At 38.0% G+C, this 19,895-nt stretch overlaps 1 protein-coding gene across 5 annotated transcripts in view; it reads left to right on the forward strand.

The window, feature by feature from the left end:
- The window catches only part of ARHGEF28 (Rho guanine nucleotide exchange factor 28), a 313,224-nt gene that overhangs the window by 224,895 nt on the left and 68,434 nt on the right, over window positions 1-19,895 (forward strand). For 4 of the 5 annotated variants that reach the window (XM_021939454.2, XM_009208611.4, XM_009208612.4 and 1 more), the window contains 8 exons: window positions 452-563; window positions 4,000-4,042; window positions 8,969-9,092; window positions 9,402-9,534; window positions 16,228-16,283; window positions 17,375-17,423; window positions 19,303-19,447; window positions 19,534-19,655. In XM_021939454.2, coding sequence (XP_021795146.2) covers window positions 452-563; window positions 4,000-4,042; window positions 8,969-9,092; window positions 9,402-9,534; window positions 16,228-16,283; window positions 17,375-17,423; window positions 19,303-19,447; window positions 19,534-19,655 — 784 coding nt within the window. The remainder of the gene's footprint in view (window positions 1-451; window positions 564-3,999; window positions 4,043-8,968; window positions 9,093-9,401; window positions 9,535-16,227; window positions 16,284-17,374; window positions 17,424-19,302; window positions 19,448-19,533; window positions 19,656-19,895) is intronic. The other variant, XM_021939453.2, reaches the window with a different exon arrangement.

Consider the following 19,895-nt stretch of genomic DNA (forward strand, 5'->3'; position numbering starts at 1 on the left):
TCTATCTATCTATCTATCTATCTATCTATCTATCTATCTATCTATCTATCTATCTATCTATCTATCTATCTATCTTGAGACGGAGTCTCGCTCTGTTGCCCAGGCTGGAGTGCAGTGGCGCAATCTTGGCTCACTGCAAGCTCCGCCTCCCGGGTTCACGCCATTCTCCTGCCTCAGCCTCCCGAGTAGCTGGGACTACAGGCGCCCGCCGCTGCGCCCGGCTAATTTTTTCTATTTTTAGTAGAGACGGGGTTTCACCATGGTCTCGATCTCCTGACCTTGTGATCCACCCGCCTCGGCCTCCCAAAGTGCTGGGATTACAGGCGTGAGCCACCGCGCCCGGCCAGAATCTCTTTTCAAAGGTGCTAATTTAGTAACATTTGAGGTGGTGAACATATATTTTCAGATCTCATGTATAAATTTTTAAAAACTTTATTATAATCTCTTTTAGGAATCATTGCTTTCTGGAGTTCGCTCACGTTCTTACTCTTGCTCATCACCCAAAATTTCTTTAGGAAAAACTCGTTTGGTGCGTGAATTAACAGTGTGCAATTCAAGTGAAGGTAAGCATCATTTGACATTTGGCTTTGAAAACACTTTATTCCAGAACAGATTTTTCAGTTAGTATAAGTACATAAAATATTCAAGAACAGCAGACAAGAATTTTTAGTTCTGTTTTCGTAACTGGTTTTTCTAAGCCTGACAAAATTCTTTTCTCATTGGATAACAGCCAAATTTGATTTTGATCAGATTTGATTTTGTTGAAATTACAAATGCATACACACCTCTCTGCTGCTTTATTCTTTGAGTAAAATGTTTTCCTCAAGGATAGTGTAAATTAGAATTGATTCCAGTTATATTATTATGAGGGCTTTAGAGGATTTTATTTGAGTAAATTATAAAAATTACTTTTGTCTCATATATACGTTGCTAACATAATCCAAATCCTCAGAGCTGGAGTGTTGCAGAATGGATTTTCTTCTTTCTTTTTTTAGAAAGGGACTTTGGAGAGTTGAAATAACATATTTGTAACATGAGTAAATATATCTCAACATTTTTTTGTTGGCAATGTAAGCAATTAGAAATATAACTTTTAGGCGATAAACTTTTAATTGAAATATAGGATACATACAAAAAGGAGTGCAAATCATAAACATGCATCTTGAATTTTCAAGTGAATTCAGATCTATAAATGGAAAAATTGTGTACAACTTGGAGCTCCCCTTGTATCCTCTCTAAGTCACTCCTCCCATTTTCACCTGCCCCCATTTTGAAATGTAATTATTTCATACTTTCTGTAATTAATATGTAATAATTATATTAAAAAGCATATTTGAAAGTATGCTAATGCATAATACATAGCATTATAATGAAATTTTTGTCAGTGTCTTAGAGAATATCTTTATTGTCTATTAGTCTATTATCCTTAAAGGGACTTAAAAGATTCAGAAAGCAAGAGATGAATTTAAGTACTCTTAAGTACTACTCAAATATTTTCTCAAGATAAAATATATAAGATAGGATTTATTTTATTCCCTCTCTTTTTTCTTATTTTTGCTTATTAAATTGTTATTTTGCATTTTTATGCCATGCAGAACAATACTAAAGACATAATCTTGGTGCTTGAAATACTGTCCTAGAATAATGACATATATGCTAGATGTTCAATAAATATTTGTTGAGTGAATATGAGAAAAAAGATAGATAAAATACAAAAGAAATGCTACCATGATTTTTGTTTTCCTTTTTCTGGGATGTAATGGTAGAAGAGAAGAGATCAAGACTGATAATACATATCAGTTTTTATTTTTGGAATGGGAGAAGAGGAAAAGTTACAAGAGAAAGAAAGGATACAACTCCCTTGAGAGGACAGGATAAAGATGGATTGAATTTGTTCTGGATTTTTGTTTTTTGTTTTATGGATTCTTTCTAGGTCTCTGGGTCTCCCCAGCCTTAGTTTAGGTTGGTATATTTTTAATAGCAGCTTGACACCTTTTCACTGATAGTCCCAGCTGGTGAATTAACTTCACATTGTTATTATTTGGAAAACATGTTTAAGTTTTCTGTGCTTCAGATTATGGCGTTGCCTTTAGATCTGTGGTCCTTGATCTATGAAGTCAGATATCTCTAGAGTTTGAAATTATTGACCACACAATTAAGAGGAAACTGATTGTTCACCAGGGAAAATAGCCCTAATTTACTTATTCTTTAATGATCAAGGAAGGATATCTTTACCTTACATGCAAGCCTGAAACCTTTGCATTTGAGTTAGAAAGAATAAAAAGCTGATATCAACTGCTTTGGTTTTCAGTAAACAAAACCTTATCTTTAGACAGTATATTTAAAGACAAGGCCACTTGAATGAAGTTTGATACTATCCAGAAGGTAACAGAACTAGGCAATTTAGGTTGAGGCTACTCACTAAATATATGAAGATTCCAATGGATAGACTTATATGGCTGCAAACATTTGGATTGATACCATTTAGGTCAGTCAATACCATAGGACTATGAAAAGTAAATTGACGTTTGTGTTGCCATAAATCCTTTCTTGATGAGTTTTGAGTAGTCCTAAAAAATTTCAGGTCTATTTGAACAGAGTCCAAGTCTCCTTATGTCCCAGAGGGAAGCTCCCATATAAGAGCTGTAATGCAGATATACAAATCTAGGATGCTTTCTGTCCTTTTTATTGTTATTTGTGATATTCTGTCTTCCTTGTCACTTCCAAAGAGTTACTTACTGTAATTTCTCATGTGTCTTTTTTTTTTTTTTTTTTTTTTTGAGCCAAGAGTACGATGATGGCAACTTTATTTTTGATGTTTGTAAAACAGAATCTAGTTTTATAATTCCCTTTGGTCTATTGTAGATTTAGGTAGATAGGAACATCGCCAATATTAAAATGATAACTACAGTCTCACCAAGGGGGACAAAGGTGTTCTGCGTTTAAGAATTTGAGGAATGACATAAACATACTTTTGAAAATGTTGTGAGCTGATGGATGGAATTTGATTGGATTTTGAATAGTTGGTGGCTTATTCTCTTGGTACCTCGGCCTATTTACCATAAGAATAGTGATTTCTGCCTATGACTTAATTTGAGGAACACTTGATAATGGCTCATAAAATAAAGCCTTCAAATTCTTCAAAGTAGATTTCCTATTACATACAAGATAGTTTTAGGTGCAACATTTGATATTACCCATTTCAGGGGATATGTATTTGTTTTCCTCCTTATGTGTCATTTCCCCTTGCAACCTAGTTTTGCCTCTTCACTGTTGTGGATTGCAAGAGTGAAGGATTTGTCCCTGCTGTGTAGATGGTGTGCTCCACAGTGGCTGCCTCCTCCTTCAGGCTCTCTCACTGTCTAAATCAGTGTCTCTCTTCCACCCCTGTAGTAAGTACTTTAACTCTGGAAACAAGATGGCTCCAAGCTGCTTGCATGAGCCTCCCCTTCTGCCTCCCTCTACAAGTCCAATGAAAAAAGCGGTCCTCCCTTTCCCATGAGCCACAGACGACATCTCTGAAGTTGCTGCTGCTAGGATTTTATAAGGACATTGCAGCTATATGAAAATTAACTCTTCTTATGCTGTTCTTCAAGACTTCATTTGAGCTTTGTTTAAAAGTGGTTATTTATTGGTTCCGTATGTTAGGGGATTAGTGTTATGAAGAATAGGGATGACTCTCTAGTGAAAAGTATCCAAAAAGATAGAACTAATTTTCTGCACTTCTGAAAATGTTTGCTGTCCCTTGCTGATGCTAACTTAGTTCATAAAGTCATTAAATGTTGGCATATTTCTCCCTACCCTCTTTAAATTACAGGAAGTGATAAAAAAAAAAAAAAGCCAGAGCAATGCCTTACTTATATAAGATTACTCATTTTCTCATTATTTTCTAGCTGGTATTGTGTATAATGATACAATATGGTTGAGTATGCATTTCAGACTAACATATGACTGCCAGTTTGTCTGCCTTAGTTTTCATTTTATTGTTGTGTCTTGTAGAGCAAAGAGCTTACAGCCTACCGGAGCCACCAAGAGAAAAAAGGTACTTTAACTGTTCCAGTTTTCCTGAAGAACTGCATGATCCTCCTTTGGAAATGTCCGCACATCATTTTTGCTATCTGTTCACTAGTTCTTGAGAGGTTTCCATGTAACAAGCCTGCCTAAGACCCTTTGCTCCCTCTGGGATCTGCATCAGGATAGATCTGCCAGCCCTCTCCATTCAGTCCTTGGCTGTGCAGGCCTCAGGACTGGGGACAGCATGTTCTGTTTGGGTATCTTCAAAGCCAAACACCTTCAAGGGGAGCAGTGTGAGGACCACCTGTTTTAGAAAAGCAACATGTCTTCTCTAGCTCTGTTCCACCGTGACTAGGGGACTTCCTTTAGTAATAGAACCCTGGGTGGTCAATTATAGAAAGTGCCTAAATATCCCTACTATCTCTCTATGGATTTTTGCCTAGTAGCCCTTCAGCTGGAAACAAAGAATAAGCAATGCAGAAGACTTTTAAGCATGATCAGTTTCCTGGTTGAGAGGCAGATTTAACCTAAGCTTCTCTTTCTCCTAGAAGGTAAAACTGTTGTTGTAGCATAGCTTGGGAAGCAGACTAGTGTGCAAGCATGATGGTTGGTTTTTGTTGGTGTTGAATAACTGACTGCCCATGAGTCACACTGTGAAATAGCCCCAGGGTTATATGCAAAACAAGTGCCAGAATGGCACACATGTTTGACTTTAAGAGACCATCTGAAAAGAGTGAAATGGTTTAATTTTGTTTGAGATTAATGCTAAAACTTTGAAATGTTTTAGTATACGGATCAAGATGGGGTGCTTTGTTTTAAATCTCAGAATCAAAGTATTAATAAGAAAATGCCTCCTTTGGTTCATTTCTCTTTTTTCTGAAACCAGAATAGAAACTTTCAAATGATACAAACAGAGGAAGGTTAAGAGTGCCTTGAAAGATAGGATGATGATGAAGATGACTTCATGACAATGGCAGTGAGGATGATGATAGCAAAAGCAGTAATTACTGACAGTTATTGAACATTTGTGTGTGCCTTGTACTGTTTTAAGCAGCTTACATTTATTACCTCATTTAAGCAATTTACTTCCTCATTCTGGAATTTGATCTTCATCTTGGTCATCATTTTGATTAGCAGTCTTCTCCCTGTTATCTTTTTAACAACTGGAGAAGTAATGGATTGTTATCAAGATATTTTTAAATTAAAAATAGAAAAAATATTTATTTTTCATTAAGAGAGAGATTTAAGACCAAAGGAGCCAATGTTATACTTGGCTAAATAGTAGCCTATAAAATATTTTAACTTCGATGGCATGCGTATGAAGTTTCTTTTTATCTGATTATTCGTTCTTTGTCACTCCTGTTTTTGTTTTCTATTCCTTTCTATTCTTTAATCTTTCTTGGTCCACATCCTGAAAGCATCTTACTCTCTCAGTCATATTCCTTGGTGTATCTAGTAAAGTAGATCTTTCATCTCACCCACTCTATTCCTGCTATCTTATCTTGTTGGATATGCCAATAAGATCCCAAGCCACACCTAATGCTTTGCTTTGGTCATGTTGTAGGTATTTACCTAAGATGGTGCCTTCTTTGATATTCTTTTATTTGTATGAATCACTTAGTTTCTAGAAAAGGAGACATCCATGTAAAAAATGAGCTTACTCTATACCTTGCAGGCTCATTTCAGCACTCTATTCTAATTTCTTAAGGATTATATGGCATGACTTGATTATTTTACTACCACCGTCTGTCTTAAATCTATTATATATATTTCCTCCTTTTCCTCCTCTTTCTTCAAATCTGAGGATCTGAGTGTTAACAAAAGTTCCACTGTGTCAGTTTTCAATCTGCACAGCAGGAACTTCTTTCATCCCTTTAGGCCGGGTGCGGTGGCTCATGCCTGTAATCCCAGCACTTTGGGAGGCCGAGGCGGGTGGATCATCTAAGGTCAGGACTTTGAGACCAGCCTGGTCAATATGAGGAAACCCTGTCTCTACTAAAAAATACAAAAATTAGCCAGATGTGGTGGTGGGCGCTTGTAATCCCAGCTACTCAGGAGGCTGAGGCAAGAGAATAGCTTGAACCTGGAGGGTGGAGGTTGCAATGAGCCAAGATCGCGCCATGGCACCCTAGCCTGGGTGACACAGCCATCTCAAAAAAAAAAAAAAAAAAAAACCCAAAAACAACAAGAAAAAAACACTTCAGATGCCAATTCTTTAAATAGATTAAGGGTTAAAATATTAAGAATCTGTATTCTTAATATATTTTAAATGTCTATTTACCTATGGAAAAGGCAATACCATTAGAGGCCCTGAAGAAGGGTTTGTAAAACTTTATTGTGAGTGATGCTATCGGTCAACAAACTCATATTAGAGATTAGACATTCTTGTTCTGGGATGTTAAAAAGAACTTAATCTTTCCAGATTCTTACAAATGTAAAAGCTATTTAAATTCTATTATGAAATTATTTGAGGGTTTTCTCTTCTCAGTTATTTTCTAAAGTGCCTAATTTTAATATAGGTAAATATCACATAGTTAAATTAGATCTGACATGAAGCAACCAACCTTCTACATTTGCCCAGAGGTTATACTGTATTACCCATCTTCATAATCTGATAGTGGATTATGACTATGATATTCACATTTCTGCCAGGTTGGGTGATGGTTTAAGTTTTTATATTTAATGTTTCAGCATTTTTGTGTTTACATTGTTATCTCTCAGGTCTTATCAACCTCAGCTTAAAAAGTTGAAGTGTTGGCCGGACTCGGTGGCTCACGTTTGTAATCCCAGCATTTTGGGAGGCCAGGGTGGGCGGATCACCTGAGGTCAGGAGTTCCAGACCAGCCTGGCCAACATGGCGAAATCCCATCTCTATTAAAAATACAAAAATTAGCCGGGCGTGGTGGTGGGTGCCTGTAATTCCAGATACTCAGGAGGCTGAGGCAGGTGAATCGCTTGAACCTGGGAGCCTGAGGTTGCAGTAAGCCAAGATCACGCCATTGCACTCCAGCCTAGGCAACAAGAGCAAAACTCCGTCTCAAAAAAAAAAAAAAAAAAAAGAAAAAAAGTATCATGTTGTAGAAGTATAAAGGATATGGTAAATTGTGCATTTATAAGTTTTTAACCAATGTGGAAACTGTCGTTTTTGATATAGTCTTCTGTAGCAGGGGAGTTGAGAGTAGAGTTGGGTAACCAAGAATTAATTTTCTTTTATTTGCAATAGTTTAGTTGTGTTCTTGCTGGGAAATAGAAAAGGGGTTTCTTGACCTCAAAATCCACAATGACCTAATCATTTTTTAATTCTGACATTAGGTCTCCTCATCACTCTTCTCTTCTCTTAGACATTGGATAGCATTTTGTGGGGTCACAAAAGGCCTTCCAAGAGAGGACTCTTTTCAAACTCTCAAATGTATTTTTCCCCCAGTTCTGAAAGTGAGCCTATTGAATATTATGGCACAAATTTTGCAAATTAGGATGTGTAAGACACCAGAGGTTATGGAAAATTTTGGATTCTATTAACCAGTCAGTTATCCTAGGTAAAAATGACTAGAGGTAGCATGGAAGTAGAAAGGAAATTAAGAGGGTCCGAGATTCTTTCACTACTCTTTTGGCATAGAGTATATTTAATTCTATTCACTTCCTTTTTCTTCTGCCTTTCAAAATGTTTTCTCTAAGCAGCAAATCTAATTTCATTTACTGTGTAGGCTTTGAGTAACAGGACATAACACTGTTCTGACTATACCTTTAGATCTATGTGGTCAAGAGGCAGCTCTTAAGCCATGTATTATTATTATTATTTTTTTCTAAATGCATTAACAGGTTTGAAGTCTAAAACCTAATGTAGAGCTTAAATAACAAAGTTTTATTATAATATGTACCATATTAAAGTGTGGAACGGGTCTTGGAAATAATTTAGTCTAAGCCTGTCATTAATTAGATAAGAAAAATCAAAGTCCTAGAAAGTTGTCATTGAAAGCAATATTTTCACAAAATATAATAATATATATTTTGGTGTGTATCAGTAATTTGATTGCTTTTAAATACTTCCTAGAGATAAATGTGTTAGTTATCAGTACGGAAAGGTGAGAATTTTAGGGGGTAGGAGAGACTTTAGTTAGGAAATAATCCCTATGGAAATCATCTACAGAAGTGTTACCTGGTTTGACATGATATTTAGATTGATTTTTAATTTATTCTTTCCTCAGTAGTAATAGAAATATAAGATTATCAGAGGAAGCTCTAGGGAGAATTGTAACTTTCATAGTCTGGATATGTTTTTTTTCTAGAGAATAATTGTATTGTGGATTAGAAGAAAATAAGTGGTGTTCAGGGCATTCATGGGTGGGTACAGTTACCTCTATCTTGCTTCTTATTTTATGGAGTATCCACAGCCTCTCTCCTCCACAACCTGGAGAGTCTCAGATCGTGCTGAATGGGAGAGGCTGCACAGAGTGACAGGCAGTCTGTTTCTCAGGCTGTATCAACAAAGGAAACCTGTGTCTACTGACTATTATCTCTGTGTTCCAAAAATAAATAAAATCCAGTTGCATATTGTTGGGTATTTGGCTTGTCTGTGCTCTAGGGAATTCTTACTAGCATAGTAAACAGGAAGATGAGTGTTTTCAGGGTAAAATTATAAGTCTAAGGTTTATTTCCTCAATATTATATTATGAAAATTTTCAAGTACACAGAAAAGTTGAGAGAATTATATACTGTATACCCACTTCCACCACCTATGTTCTGTAATTGTTGACATTGTGAGATTGTTGCTCTAATCACATGTCTGTTCACTTATGCTATAAGTGTATTTTAAATAAATTTTCTCCTTAGAACAACCACTAAAACCGAAAAAAATATATACACATACATATATGTGTACACACACACACACACATATATGCTGTTCTTCCTCTTTACGTCCTATAAGCCATGATAACAGATTCTGTTTTTGTAGAATTCAGGAAGAAGAATGGGATAAATACATCATACCTGCCAAATCAGAGTCTGAAAAATATAAAGTGAGTCGAACTTTCAGTTTCCTCATGAATAGGATGACTAGCCCTCGGAATAAATCAAAGGTAATTAAACTTATTCACGTATTTTCTATAAAATATAGATGTTTTAGTTTCTCAGCAGTTAGTATAGTTTCTACTTTCCCTTTAAAATCACTTACTTTAGATTTTGTTTACATATATTTCTTATGGAATATTGCTAAAGCCCAGAATATCACATTTAGGTGTTATGGTGTCCCTCTGTGTGCAATCCTTATATTCTGATGGAAAATGTAGAGACTCTGCTTGATGATGTCTGTAAGAAGGTTGGCTCACAGCGTTTTCCTTTTCTCATTTTTCCCCACTTTCCTGCTACTGCTGCTGCTGCATCTGAAGACAAAAAGCAAGGATGCCAAAGATAAAGAGAAGCTGAATCGACATCAGTTTGCCCCAGGAACCTTCTCTGGGGTTCTGCAGTGCTTGGTTTGTGATAAAACACTCCTGGGGAAAGAGTCACTGCAGTGTTCCAGTAAGTTCTCAGGTCTATGTGCGCTGTCTTTGCATTTCATCTCCTGACAGTAACCTTGAAAAGAGGCTTATTGCTCAATACATTTTCTTAAACCTTTTTAGTGCGACACATATGACTGAACCATTTACCAAGCAATGACTGATACTGGTTAGAGTCAGTATGTTTTGTCCATAACTGATAACTTGTCTTAACCCCAGATTTGTATGCCTCACTGTCTGCTTTATGTCTCCACCTGGATGTCTAAAGAGTGTTTCAGATGTTACAATCTCCTCCTTCTGTGCTCACCTAAAAGCTGATGCTCTTAGCTTTTAATGGCAACTTGATCATTCCAACCACATGTTCATGCCAAAACTTTTGGAGTACATCTTTATACCTCCCATTTTCTCACATCCTACATCCAATCCATCAACAATCCTCTTGGCTCTATTTTCAGAAAACATATAAAACCCAGGCACTTGTCACTACTACCACTGATATTCTGCTCTAAAGCTACCATTTCTACAGCATTCCAACTGGCTTCCTTGTGCTTTTACCCCTAAAGTCTGTTCTCAAAGCATTAGCCAGAGTGAGCTTGCTAAGGCATATATCACTGCGTTCAAAAAGTCTCCCAATGGCTTCCTATACCCCAAGTATAGACTGAAGTCCTTAAGTCCTTGCAATGACAACAAGTTCCCATGCGATCTATCCTATCCCTCCCTTACTCCCTCTGCTCCAGTCACACTGGCATCTTTGCTGTTTTTCAAACATGGCAGTCATGCTCCTGCCTTAGGGCCTTCTCTGGCTGTTCCTTCTGACTGCAACCCTCTTTCCTCAGATACCCACGTGGATCACTCAGACGACAGCTTCTCAGGCAGCCTTTCCTGATCACCCAGTACCTGGTTCGTCCTTGCCTCCTCCTGGCACTTTTCCCCATTAGAATATTTACCTATCTAACTTACTATACAGTTTGCATATGGGGGCTAGATTTTTGTCTGTTGAATTTGTTCTCTGCTATATGCAGAGTGGCTAGAACATACTAGGGGCTTAGTAAATAATTGATGAATGAAAGAATAATTCAGAGAAAAAGTAGTGAGGTGCAGGCAGGCGGAATAGATTTCAGGGTATTTGTTGATCGCCAGAATTGTGGGAATATTTGGGAGGTGGGATGGGAGCACAAAGGGAAGAGAGGAGCAGGGGAAGTTTACATCTGAAGTTCCTCATTAAATTTGTTGAAAATGATTGAACTAAAAATTTATCTACAGCTGGACATCTGATGAAAATACAATCCGCATATGGCATTAGAGGCAGATCGAATTTTCTTCTCACAGTTGACCCTGTCTTTGATTATGCTGTCTTTATTGCATGTTTGAATTTTGCTTTCCTTAAAAACTTGATTTCTTTCTTTTCCTGGATCTGAAGTAGCATCAGGCTGCTCAGATGTGGTTTAATTTCCTACATTTTTAGAGATTTGCTCCAAGTAGCATTTATGGGTTGTTTCTGGGCTGCCCACACTTCAGCGGTCGGTTCATTCGTGTGATGAGCATGTGTTTCTTAGGTTGTTGTTCCACCCTTGTGGGTGGACTTGTGGACTTGAGCCCTTCGATGCATCCTTGGCCATACCCAAGACCTTTCCCTTCCCTGTTTAAAGACAGACTCCTCAAGTTGGATAATCTCCACCCACTGCTTTTAAGCCTATCCCTGCCATTTCTTCATTAACCATCTGCATTTTGACCTCTGTGCATATTGCTTCGCAGAAGTTCTGCTTTTGATGGAAAGTGAGAGTCACTTTCTAGTCAAGTTTGAGTCTTTCCTCATTGTTCAGACTCACTGGTCTCTTGTTTCCAGGGTGACATCTCTCCTTTCAGGGATGTTTCTTCTTTTCCATGGCACACTACTCTTCTCTTTTACCACCTCAGTTGTCTCTTTTTCCCTAATACTGGGTACGCTCAGAACTTAGTTCTTGGACACTTGTTCGTTTTCCCTTGATTGTTCCCAAATATAGTCATCCAATCTTATATTCTAAAATATCATATTTAGACCTATTACTCCTATATTAATATCTTCTTTCCTTACTTTGTATTTCCATATTCAGTTGCTCAGAGGCTGAGTACCTGTGTAATTTATGGCCACTTTTGAAAATTATGGTTAAAAACTACAGGTATAAACTAAGACTGTGGCAGGCACAGGGGCTCGTAGAGAGACCATGTGTGGGAATCATCACTCAGAGATTTCATCGTCTCCGAAACCCACCGTGTCTAAAACCGACCTCAAAGTCCACGCCCAACAGGCCATCCTTGGGCTCATGTTCCTGGCATCACAAGCTTCAACCCTGGCTGCTTTGATTCCACTGCCCTCTTGTCCGTCCTGTCAATGTCGCGCAGTCACTCTTTTCTTTCCCTTCTCACTGTTGCCACTCTGGGAGATTCTCATCACCGTCTTCTAGAATGTTGGGAGGGAGCTGTGCTAGTTTCTTCCTTTCCAGATATGTTCATCTACAATTTATGATCCCACAGTACTTTTCGCACAGTAATCTTTGTAAAACACCACTTTCATCAGCCCACGTAAACTTAAGGACCTCTGTTGTCTACTGGGCTAAGTCCGAGCTCTTCCCATGGGCATTTGGTTCCCTTGTCTGTGACCTGCTCATTAGACCTCTAGGCCCCCTTCAGCCTCAGTTTACAGTCAGGCCCCGCCAGTTCCGTTGCCCTTTCCTCTCACTGCAGGTGATTTCCTGCCTTTGCCATTTTGCCTGTGATCATCTCCTCCCTCTCAGTTTCTCCCACTCCTCTGCATAGATCCTGGTATTTTACCTCCTTATTGGAGGTCTTCCCTGACCACTGTGGCCCAAACTCCTGCCTATCACTTTCATATCCATTTAAAATTGGATTATGTACAGTCTCCCTGCGTTTTAACTATTAAAGAAATAAAGTTATTTTAGGGCCCTAATCACATGGTGACTCCCGTGTAGCCCCTACAGCAGCTCTCACAAAGCTGGTCCTGAGTCACTCATGCAGAGCTGGCGACCACTAAAGCCTAGGGAGCCAGGGCTCACTGAAAGGGAAACTTTTGTAGTAAAGAATATGTTGGTTCATTGAGTTGAGTGAATGTGATGGAAATTGCTGAAAGTACCTAGGATACATTTAGCTTTAAAAACAGTCATTTCTTAATAAAGGAATAGTATTCATAGAGGTTACAAGGTTTAAGCAGAAACTTTTTATTTATAATATTACCACTTAGAGAAAAAGACTATTAATATTTTAAGGGAGTTCCTTATAACCATAAAAAATTATGAGAGCCTTGCTCTGTTGCCCAGGCTGGAGTCCAGTGGTGCAATCTCGGCTTACTGCAACCACTGCCTCCCGGGCTCAAGCTATTCTCCTGCCTCTGCCTCCTGAGTAGCTGGGACTACAGGCACATGCCACAATGCCCGGCTATATGTGAGCTTTTAATGTTGTTTCATTTGATGCTGACATCAAATGTTTTTAATTATTTGTTTTTGAACATTTAATTTTTTCCTAATTTTTTAAACAACATAAATAATTTGGCAATGAGCATTCTTTCACACATATGATTGTCCACATATTTGGCAATTGCCTAAGATTAAATTATAGAATCAGATGAGTAGGTCAAAGTGTATATTTGATTTCCTCTTTTACCCACAATTTTTTTAGAAGTAATTTCAAAATTTACAGCATTTCTTTTTGGCGGGGGAGACGGTGGTTTAAACTTTGCTTATTCACATTAAGGTTTTTCCATTGAGCACTACAAATATGACACGTACAGCCTCTGCTGTTTTGGTTAAATAATCTTTTTCCATGGGTGCATTTTTGTTTTTAATTGTGAAGGTTAATATTCCTAATCTTAAAACAAGATATGATATAAAACAACACATAGTATTGCATAAGTATTCAAAATTCTTGTGTAATTTTCCTCTGTTAAAGCCTGAGTTGCTAATTTTCCACAAAATTCTATTTCTATAAAATTCCCCTTGCTTATAAATAAGTTTCTTGGCTATTATTTTGATGTTACATTATCTGTTACACAGAAATTTATATGTCATACCTTCATTGTAGATTTAACCTTAACATAAAGTTATCCTTTTAATGTCATTAGATGCCTTTTGCATTTAATTTTACTTTGTCTGAACTTAATATTCTTCCTGCTTTCCATTTGTTTGTATTTCTCTCAACTATTTCAGTGTTTTCGATTTGAGGTGCATGTCTTTAATTTAGCTAGGCATAATCTATAATGTAGCTGAAGGACCTTGTTTTATAACAGGGTTTTTAAAATTTTACATTTAATTTTACTGCTACCAACATATCTTTTATAGGTCTTTGCTGTTTTCCTTGATGTCTAGTTTAGCTATTTAGACCATGTGGTGTTTGCTTTTGTCTTCTCCAGGGATTTGGCAAGATATGCTCTTTTAATATCAACTAATGGTAGCTTTAAGGCTGTGGAAGGCTAATAATTTAATACTTTTTTATTTCCCTTATGTTTATTCTCCCCCACCCAGCCTCTGTTAATACACTGAATTAATTATTAAAGTATTCTTTTTATAAGATTATTATGTTTAATCTTTCAAGTATAATTTTCTGTTTCAAAAAGAGTTGACATTTTTATTCAACTCTGTCTCTACCTACAACTTTTTAGATGGGATTTTTAGTTTAGCTTGTTTTGCTGCTCACTTTTTTTCTTTAAAAAACAGAAAAACTACAGTGAATCCTTCTTGAACTCCTAATTTTGATTCTGTCCTGAAGAGGCTAAAATAGGAGTGATCTGTTGATCTGAAACTTTGTGTACCAAGGGACATATCTTCTTCTTCTTTTTTTTTTTTTCCACACAAGAAAAACAACCTACCTAGTTAAATAAATTCTTGGACCAAAGTCTTTTCCCTTCATTGCTTTGCCAACATTGTTGCAATAGATTTGGGCATTTATTATCATAGTGAAAAAGTCTAGGGCCAACCTGACCCTATTCCTTTGTTGATAACCCTCATTTTCTGCCTTATGCTTGAGGACTTTTCATTTTTCAATCATATGGATATTGTCAGGATGTGTCTATAGAATAGGTGTCATTTAATTATTTTTCTTAGGAAACAGTGAGAACTTTTGATGTGTCGTTTTGGGCGCTTTTTCAGCTTTATAGAATTCTTGTCTATGGTGGCTTTGTCTGTCACTGTTCTGATCTAATTTTTCTGATCTCTTCCTTGGGTAAGTGTGATCTCTGCTATCTATGTTGTTTGTATGACGTCTATGTGATAATTATACCCTTCCTCTTCTCCACATTCTGGAGGGAGTCTTTCCAGTGTAATTTCATAGCTTGGTTTTGATGTCTGCACCACACAGATACTTCTCAGTTCAGTTCAGATTGTGCTCTTGTCTCTTTCCCTTCCTTGCAGTCCTTGCCTGTCTCATGAAGCTTCGTTTTCCTCTCCTCCTGCAGGCCAAGTCTCACATCCCGTTCTCCCTTCATGCCTTTTCATTCTATTTTACTGAGGCCCCCATCTTCTGCCTCTTATCAAGAACAATTTTTCAGGTATCTAAAGTTTCTTTCCTATTTCTGGATCTAGTATTCAGTGGCTGCTTCTTCTGGTGAGTTGTTGGTGTAACTTTGTTCTGTGGTATCTTACGGCATCTACATTTTCTCTATTATTTACTCACTCTGCCATGAGGAGAGGGCTGTCTGAATCTGATACTTATCAGCCGGGCCAATGCATAGATTAGCCTTGGGCCCTGCTTGCTGGCCACTGGCGTGTTGACTGAAATGCCTCTTCAGACCGGCAGCCTGAGGACAGTTGTAGGGCTCAGCTTCCTGCCCAGTTCTCAGTGGGTCAGTGGCACTTATGCAGTGTGGCTTTGATGGACCAACATGGGATCTTCCACTCCCACAGAAGGATTCCTTCTGCATACATTTCCAGTGCACCCAGGCTCCTCCGTCTATGCTACAGTGTGTGGGGAGTGGTGATGTGGAGGTGGGAGGGGAAAGGACCCAAAGACAGCACCCTGGCAGCAACCAGTGCCCATACAGTGGAGCTTTCCATGAGGACAGCCTCAGTGTCTGTGTTCGTGGGCAGAAAGGGGCAGGGAAAGTATTCCCTTACATTCTTCCAGTGAGATGACATTGTTTTATGACATGTGTCCATTGTTTTATGATATAAAACATGGGATCTTTTATGATATAAAACAATGGGCACAGGGCTAACATTTCTCATTTAATTAGACTACTTAAAACTTCTAGTTAGTAGGAATTCTTGCCAAAACCTCACAATACATTTTTTTTTTCAGCATTGTTAAGAGTTTCTTTCTTCTGGTTATGATAGGCATTTTACCCAATGTGGGAGTGGGGAGTTACTACCAGCCAGGTGTCAGAAATCCCATGCAATGTAAAACATGTAATAGGAAGTGAGTTCTCAGGGAGACACAGAAGCTTCGCAGAAGTATATATCATTCCTAACTCCAGATTTAGTAATTGATAAGATCCTGTGCATATGGGGAGAAATATCTCCAAAGAGATTAAAATAATAGCAGTCTGCTTGTGCTTGAGGTGTGAGGATACCTGTGATTTAAATATTTGTCTTTCCTTCTTCAGTTTTCCAGATATCCGTAATGTTTATGTGTTATTTTTATAATGACCAGTAAAAGCATGATGCAGTCTTATTAATTTCAGACTAATTAAGTAAGATGGATGCTTTTGTATCTTTTCCCTTTATTTCAGACTGTAATGCAAATGTGCACAAGGGTTGTAAAGATGCTGCGCCTCCATGCACCAAGGTAATTGCTCAGTAATCTGTGAATATTGTATCTAGCATGGTTGCTTCATAGTATCTATTTGAGCTTTTACTCTTTTTTATTACCGTCTATAGATTTATTTCTAAAACGATCATGATAGCGATAATATAACATGTGCTCAAAGTGTATAGTTATTTGCTTAACTGTACATTGTTAGAAATGGAAGGAAAGCTCAAGTCCAGATATTTGTGTTATATGCTGTGGCTAGGTTAGGCTTTCTGTAGAGACCTGCTTGGTTTACCAGTGCAAGCCCTGGGTACACGCAAATGAAGAGCAGAGTAGGAAGTCACAAATGTCTGAAAGCCTCACAATCACTGGAAGACCTGTGACAACACAGATTTCTGGGCCCCACTTCCAGAATTTCTGATTCCATAGATCTGAGGTGGGGCCTGAGAATGTGCATTTCTAACAAGTTTGCAGGTAATGATGCTGCTGCTGGTTCTGAGACCTCAGTTTGAGAACCACTGGACTAGAAGAATGTCCTCTGTAGTTGGGAATGGGCTTGAGTAGGTGAAGGTGTCTGTGATTCTGTTCCTTTCTTTCCCACTCAGTAGTCATGTCACAGATGCACGTGAGTGAGCATGATGATCCTTCAGGGGGAAACTTGTAGTTGCAAACCTCTGTGTCGATAGGAACACATATTGTGTCAGATTACAGAGTTGAGGGCTGTTTTGAAGGTGACATTTCAATGCTCCAGGTGGTTGTCTCCTATAGTTAGGAAGGATAGCAGGAGGTACAAAGAAACAAGAAGGAGAAAGGCAGCACTGATAGGAACTTTCAGCCTGGGTCTGGACACGTGAGCTGGAGACCTCTGGTTCCCCGAGGCTTTTAATGAAGCCAGGAGTGTTCAGGAGGTGAGGCACATGTTCTTGAGGCCCCCTTCATTATAACTTGCGCTTTTTATCACATTTTACTCTTCATTGCATTTAATGTATTTCGCTTTGAATTCCTCTTGGAAATAAAATAACAAAAATGATGTAGATAAGAATCCTGTTCTGTGTAACTATGTGGATATTCTTGCAGTCCAGGGATACTTTGATCTTACTTTATGTGTTTCTAATATTCTTTACCAGAAATTCCAAGAGAAATATAACAAGAACAAACCACAGACCATCCTTGGAAGTAAGTGATGTGGAAAACGACAAGAACTTTAAAAAATTTAATACATACTACACATTTTTCCATTATAAAAATATCTCCTTTCGTTTTCTCATTTATCCAGTTATTTCTTCTTTCATAACATATGCTTGGCATAATTTTTAGTTTTGTAAAGTGGTCAAGAAGGCTATCAACTTCTAGCCCAGCCGAAGAACTTTTGTGTTGTATGTACCATATGATCTTTTATATTAGGGAAGGCTATAAGGAGAAGGTATTACCATGTTGCTTCAATTCTAAGATGCTGTCTAGTGAAATATGCTCTGCTGATGTATTAATAATCCTTCGAGGAAAAGAGAAATACTACATGAAAAGAGAAATACTACATTTGTTTTCCTAGCAGTAGCATAGTATAGTAATATTGCAGTAATATATTTGTCTATACAAATACACACCACATTCTTCTTAAGAATTGCAATGTTTGATGGAAAAAATCTTCAAATTTGGAGTCTATAGATTCTTATCAGTTTCTGTTGTCCATTATTATAGTTACCTGGTGTTTCATTAGCTGTGCTTGAGGCTATGATCTCATTAGCACCTTTAGAATGACCGTGAAATTTCAAGGCATGCTGGAATTTTGTTTGCATATTTTAAAATTCGGTGGCTGTGTTTTTCCTGAAGTGTATATTGCTGAAATTTAAGCAGTTTCTCTTGAAAATAATTGGTGCCCTTTGACAGTTCTTTACATTGCATACAAGAACCAATCACACCAATGTCTCCTAAACTGGAAAATCTCTTGCTTTATTGTGAGAGATTTTGTGATGTCTTCTGCGTAAAGTTGTGTTGCTTGACATGTGGCAGGAATTTTAAGTGCATGGTAACTTTTCATTTCCATGTAACAAATTGTGACTGATATTTTAAAACCACTTTAATCAGGGGACAATTAGGCATGCAAATTTGTGGTAACATGCTATTGGGTGTAACGTTATATTAGGTTAAGTTGGTGTAGGTAGTAACAGCTGTCACATCACTCTTTTGCCTTGACCCCAAAAGTCTCTTTGATGATGTTAGTTATAAGGGGCTTCTCATTTTCATAGGGTTAAATGTGAAAATAGTATATTAGAATTGATGAAATACCATGTATTACTCCTCGTCACATGGGAGTTGTAAGAATAAAACTAACTTATGCATGTGTAAAATGGTTTGTAATGTCTGGGATCTATGTTAGCATTTTTCCCCTTTTGCTTGAGAATGTATATGCTACACAGCTGTAATACGGGACTGAAATGTCTTCTGAGTCATTTATAGTGCACGTCAAATGTAAATGCATCTCTGCCCAGAATATTTTAGAACTGACCAGAAAAATACAGAAGCCCTATTTAGTTTTCCATGTGTGAGAGAGAATAGCCCAGCTTGGCTTGCAGGTTTCATTTGCCTGAGATCCTTATACCGTGAAGAATAGGCTCTCCAGCATCATTCCATTCCATTGATGTGTTCTCCGTGTGTGGATGCTTGTTTATACACACAATATGCATTCAGTAACAGTACTAATAACACCTTGCAACTATTTAAAGCTGGCTCCAAGGAGTACAAGCAGTGATTTATGGGAAAGCTGGCGCAGTATTTCTCCATTCCATTGTCTTGTTTGTTTGTGCAATCCAAAACACCCACAGTCTCCAAGTGGAGATGCGGAAGTAGGCCTGCTGCATGGGTGTCAGGAGGGTGTCAAATGAAAGGGACACTAGGAGCAAGGGTCAGGATGTAGCAGGGAGACTGGTTTTAAGGCAGAGCATGCGACAGATTACAAGTGGTCATTGCAGGGTTTAGCTTTCTGGCTTTTAAGTGACTACTTTTACTTGTAATTACTGACCTGGAAACCACATGAAGCATCTGTTCCGATTTCCAGATTCTTCATTTAGAGACATCCCACAGCCGGGTCTCTCCTTGCACCCTTCTTCCTCCATGCCTGTTGGATTGCCGACTGGAAAGAGGGAGACTGCGGGACACGTTCATCCATTGTCCAGAAGTGTTCCAGGCACCACCTTGGAAAGGTAAGGCTGAGTGTGTTTTTACGTGTTAATGGCTCAGAGAGGCTGCTGGGGCTAACTTTGCTCCCCTCCCTCTCTCCTAACTTCAGGAGGTCAGCCACATCCTTGGAGTCTGAGAGTGACAGTAACAGCTGCAGAAGCAGGTCTCATTCTGATGAGCTGCTACAGTCCATGGGCTCTTCTCCCTCTACAGAGTCTTTCATAATGGAAGGTGAGGAGAAGACACACTTCCATTTATTTGTGTTTTTGTTAGCATTTGCCAAAAGGATATTTTCTGAAGGAAATAAGATTGAAGCATTTTTTTTTTCTTTTTCAATGAAGTCTGTTGCAGGGTGTCTCTTTGGTACAGGTTCTACTTTTTAAAAGAATGAAAATTTAGCCCCAGAGGAGACAACCAGATAGTGACCAAGGAAATATGATGTAAATTTTAAATAGACATATTACTAAAAGA

The sequence above is a fragment of the Papio anubis genome, chromosome 5 (genome assembly GCF_008728515.1).
Source record: "Papio anubis isolate 15944 chromosome 5, Panubis1.0, whole genome shotgun sequence".
Lineage (NCBI taxonomy): Eukaryota > Metazoa > Chordata > Mammalia > Primates > Cercopithecidae > Papio > Papio anubis.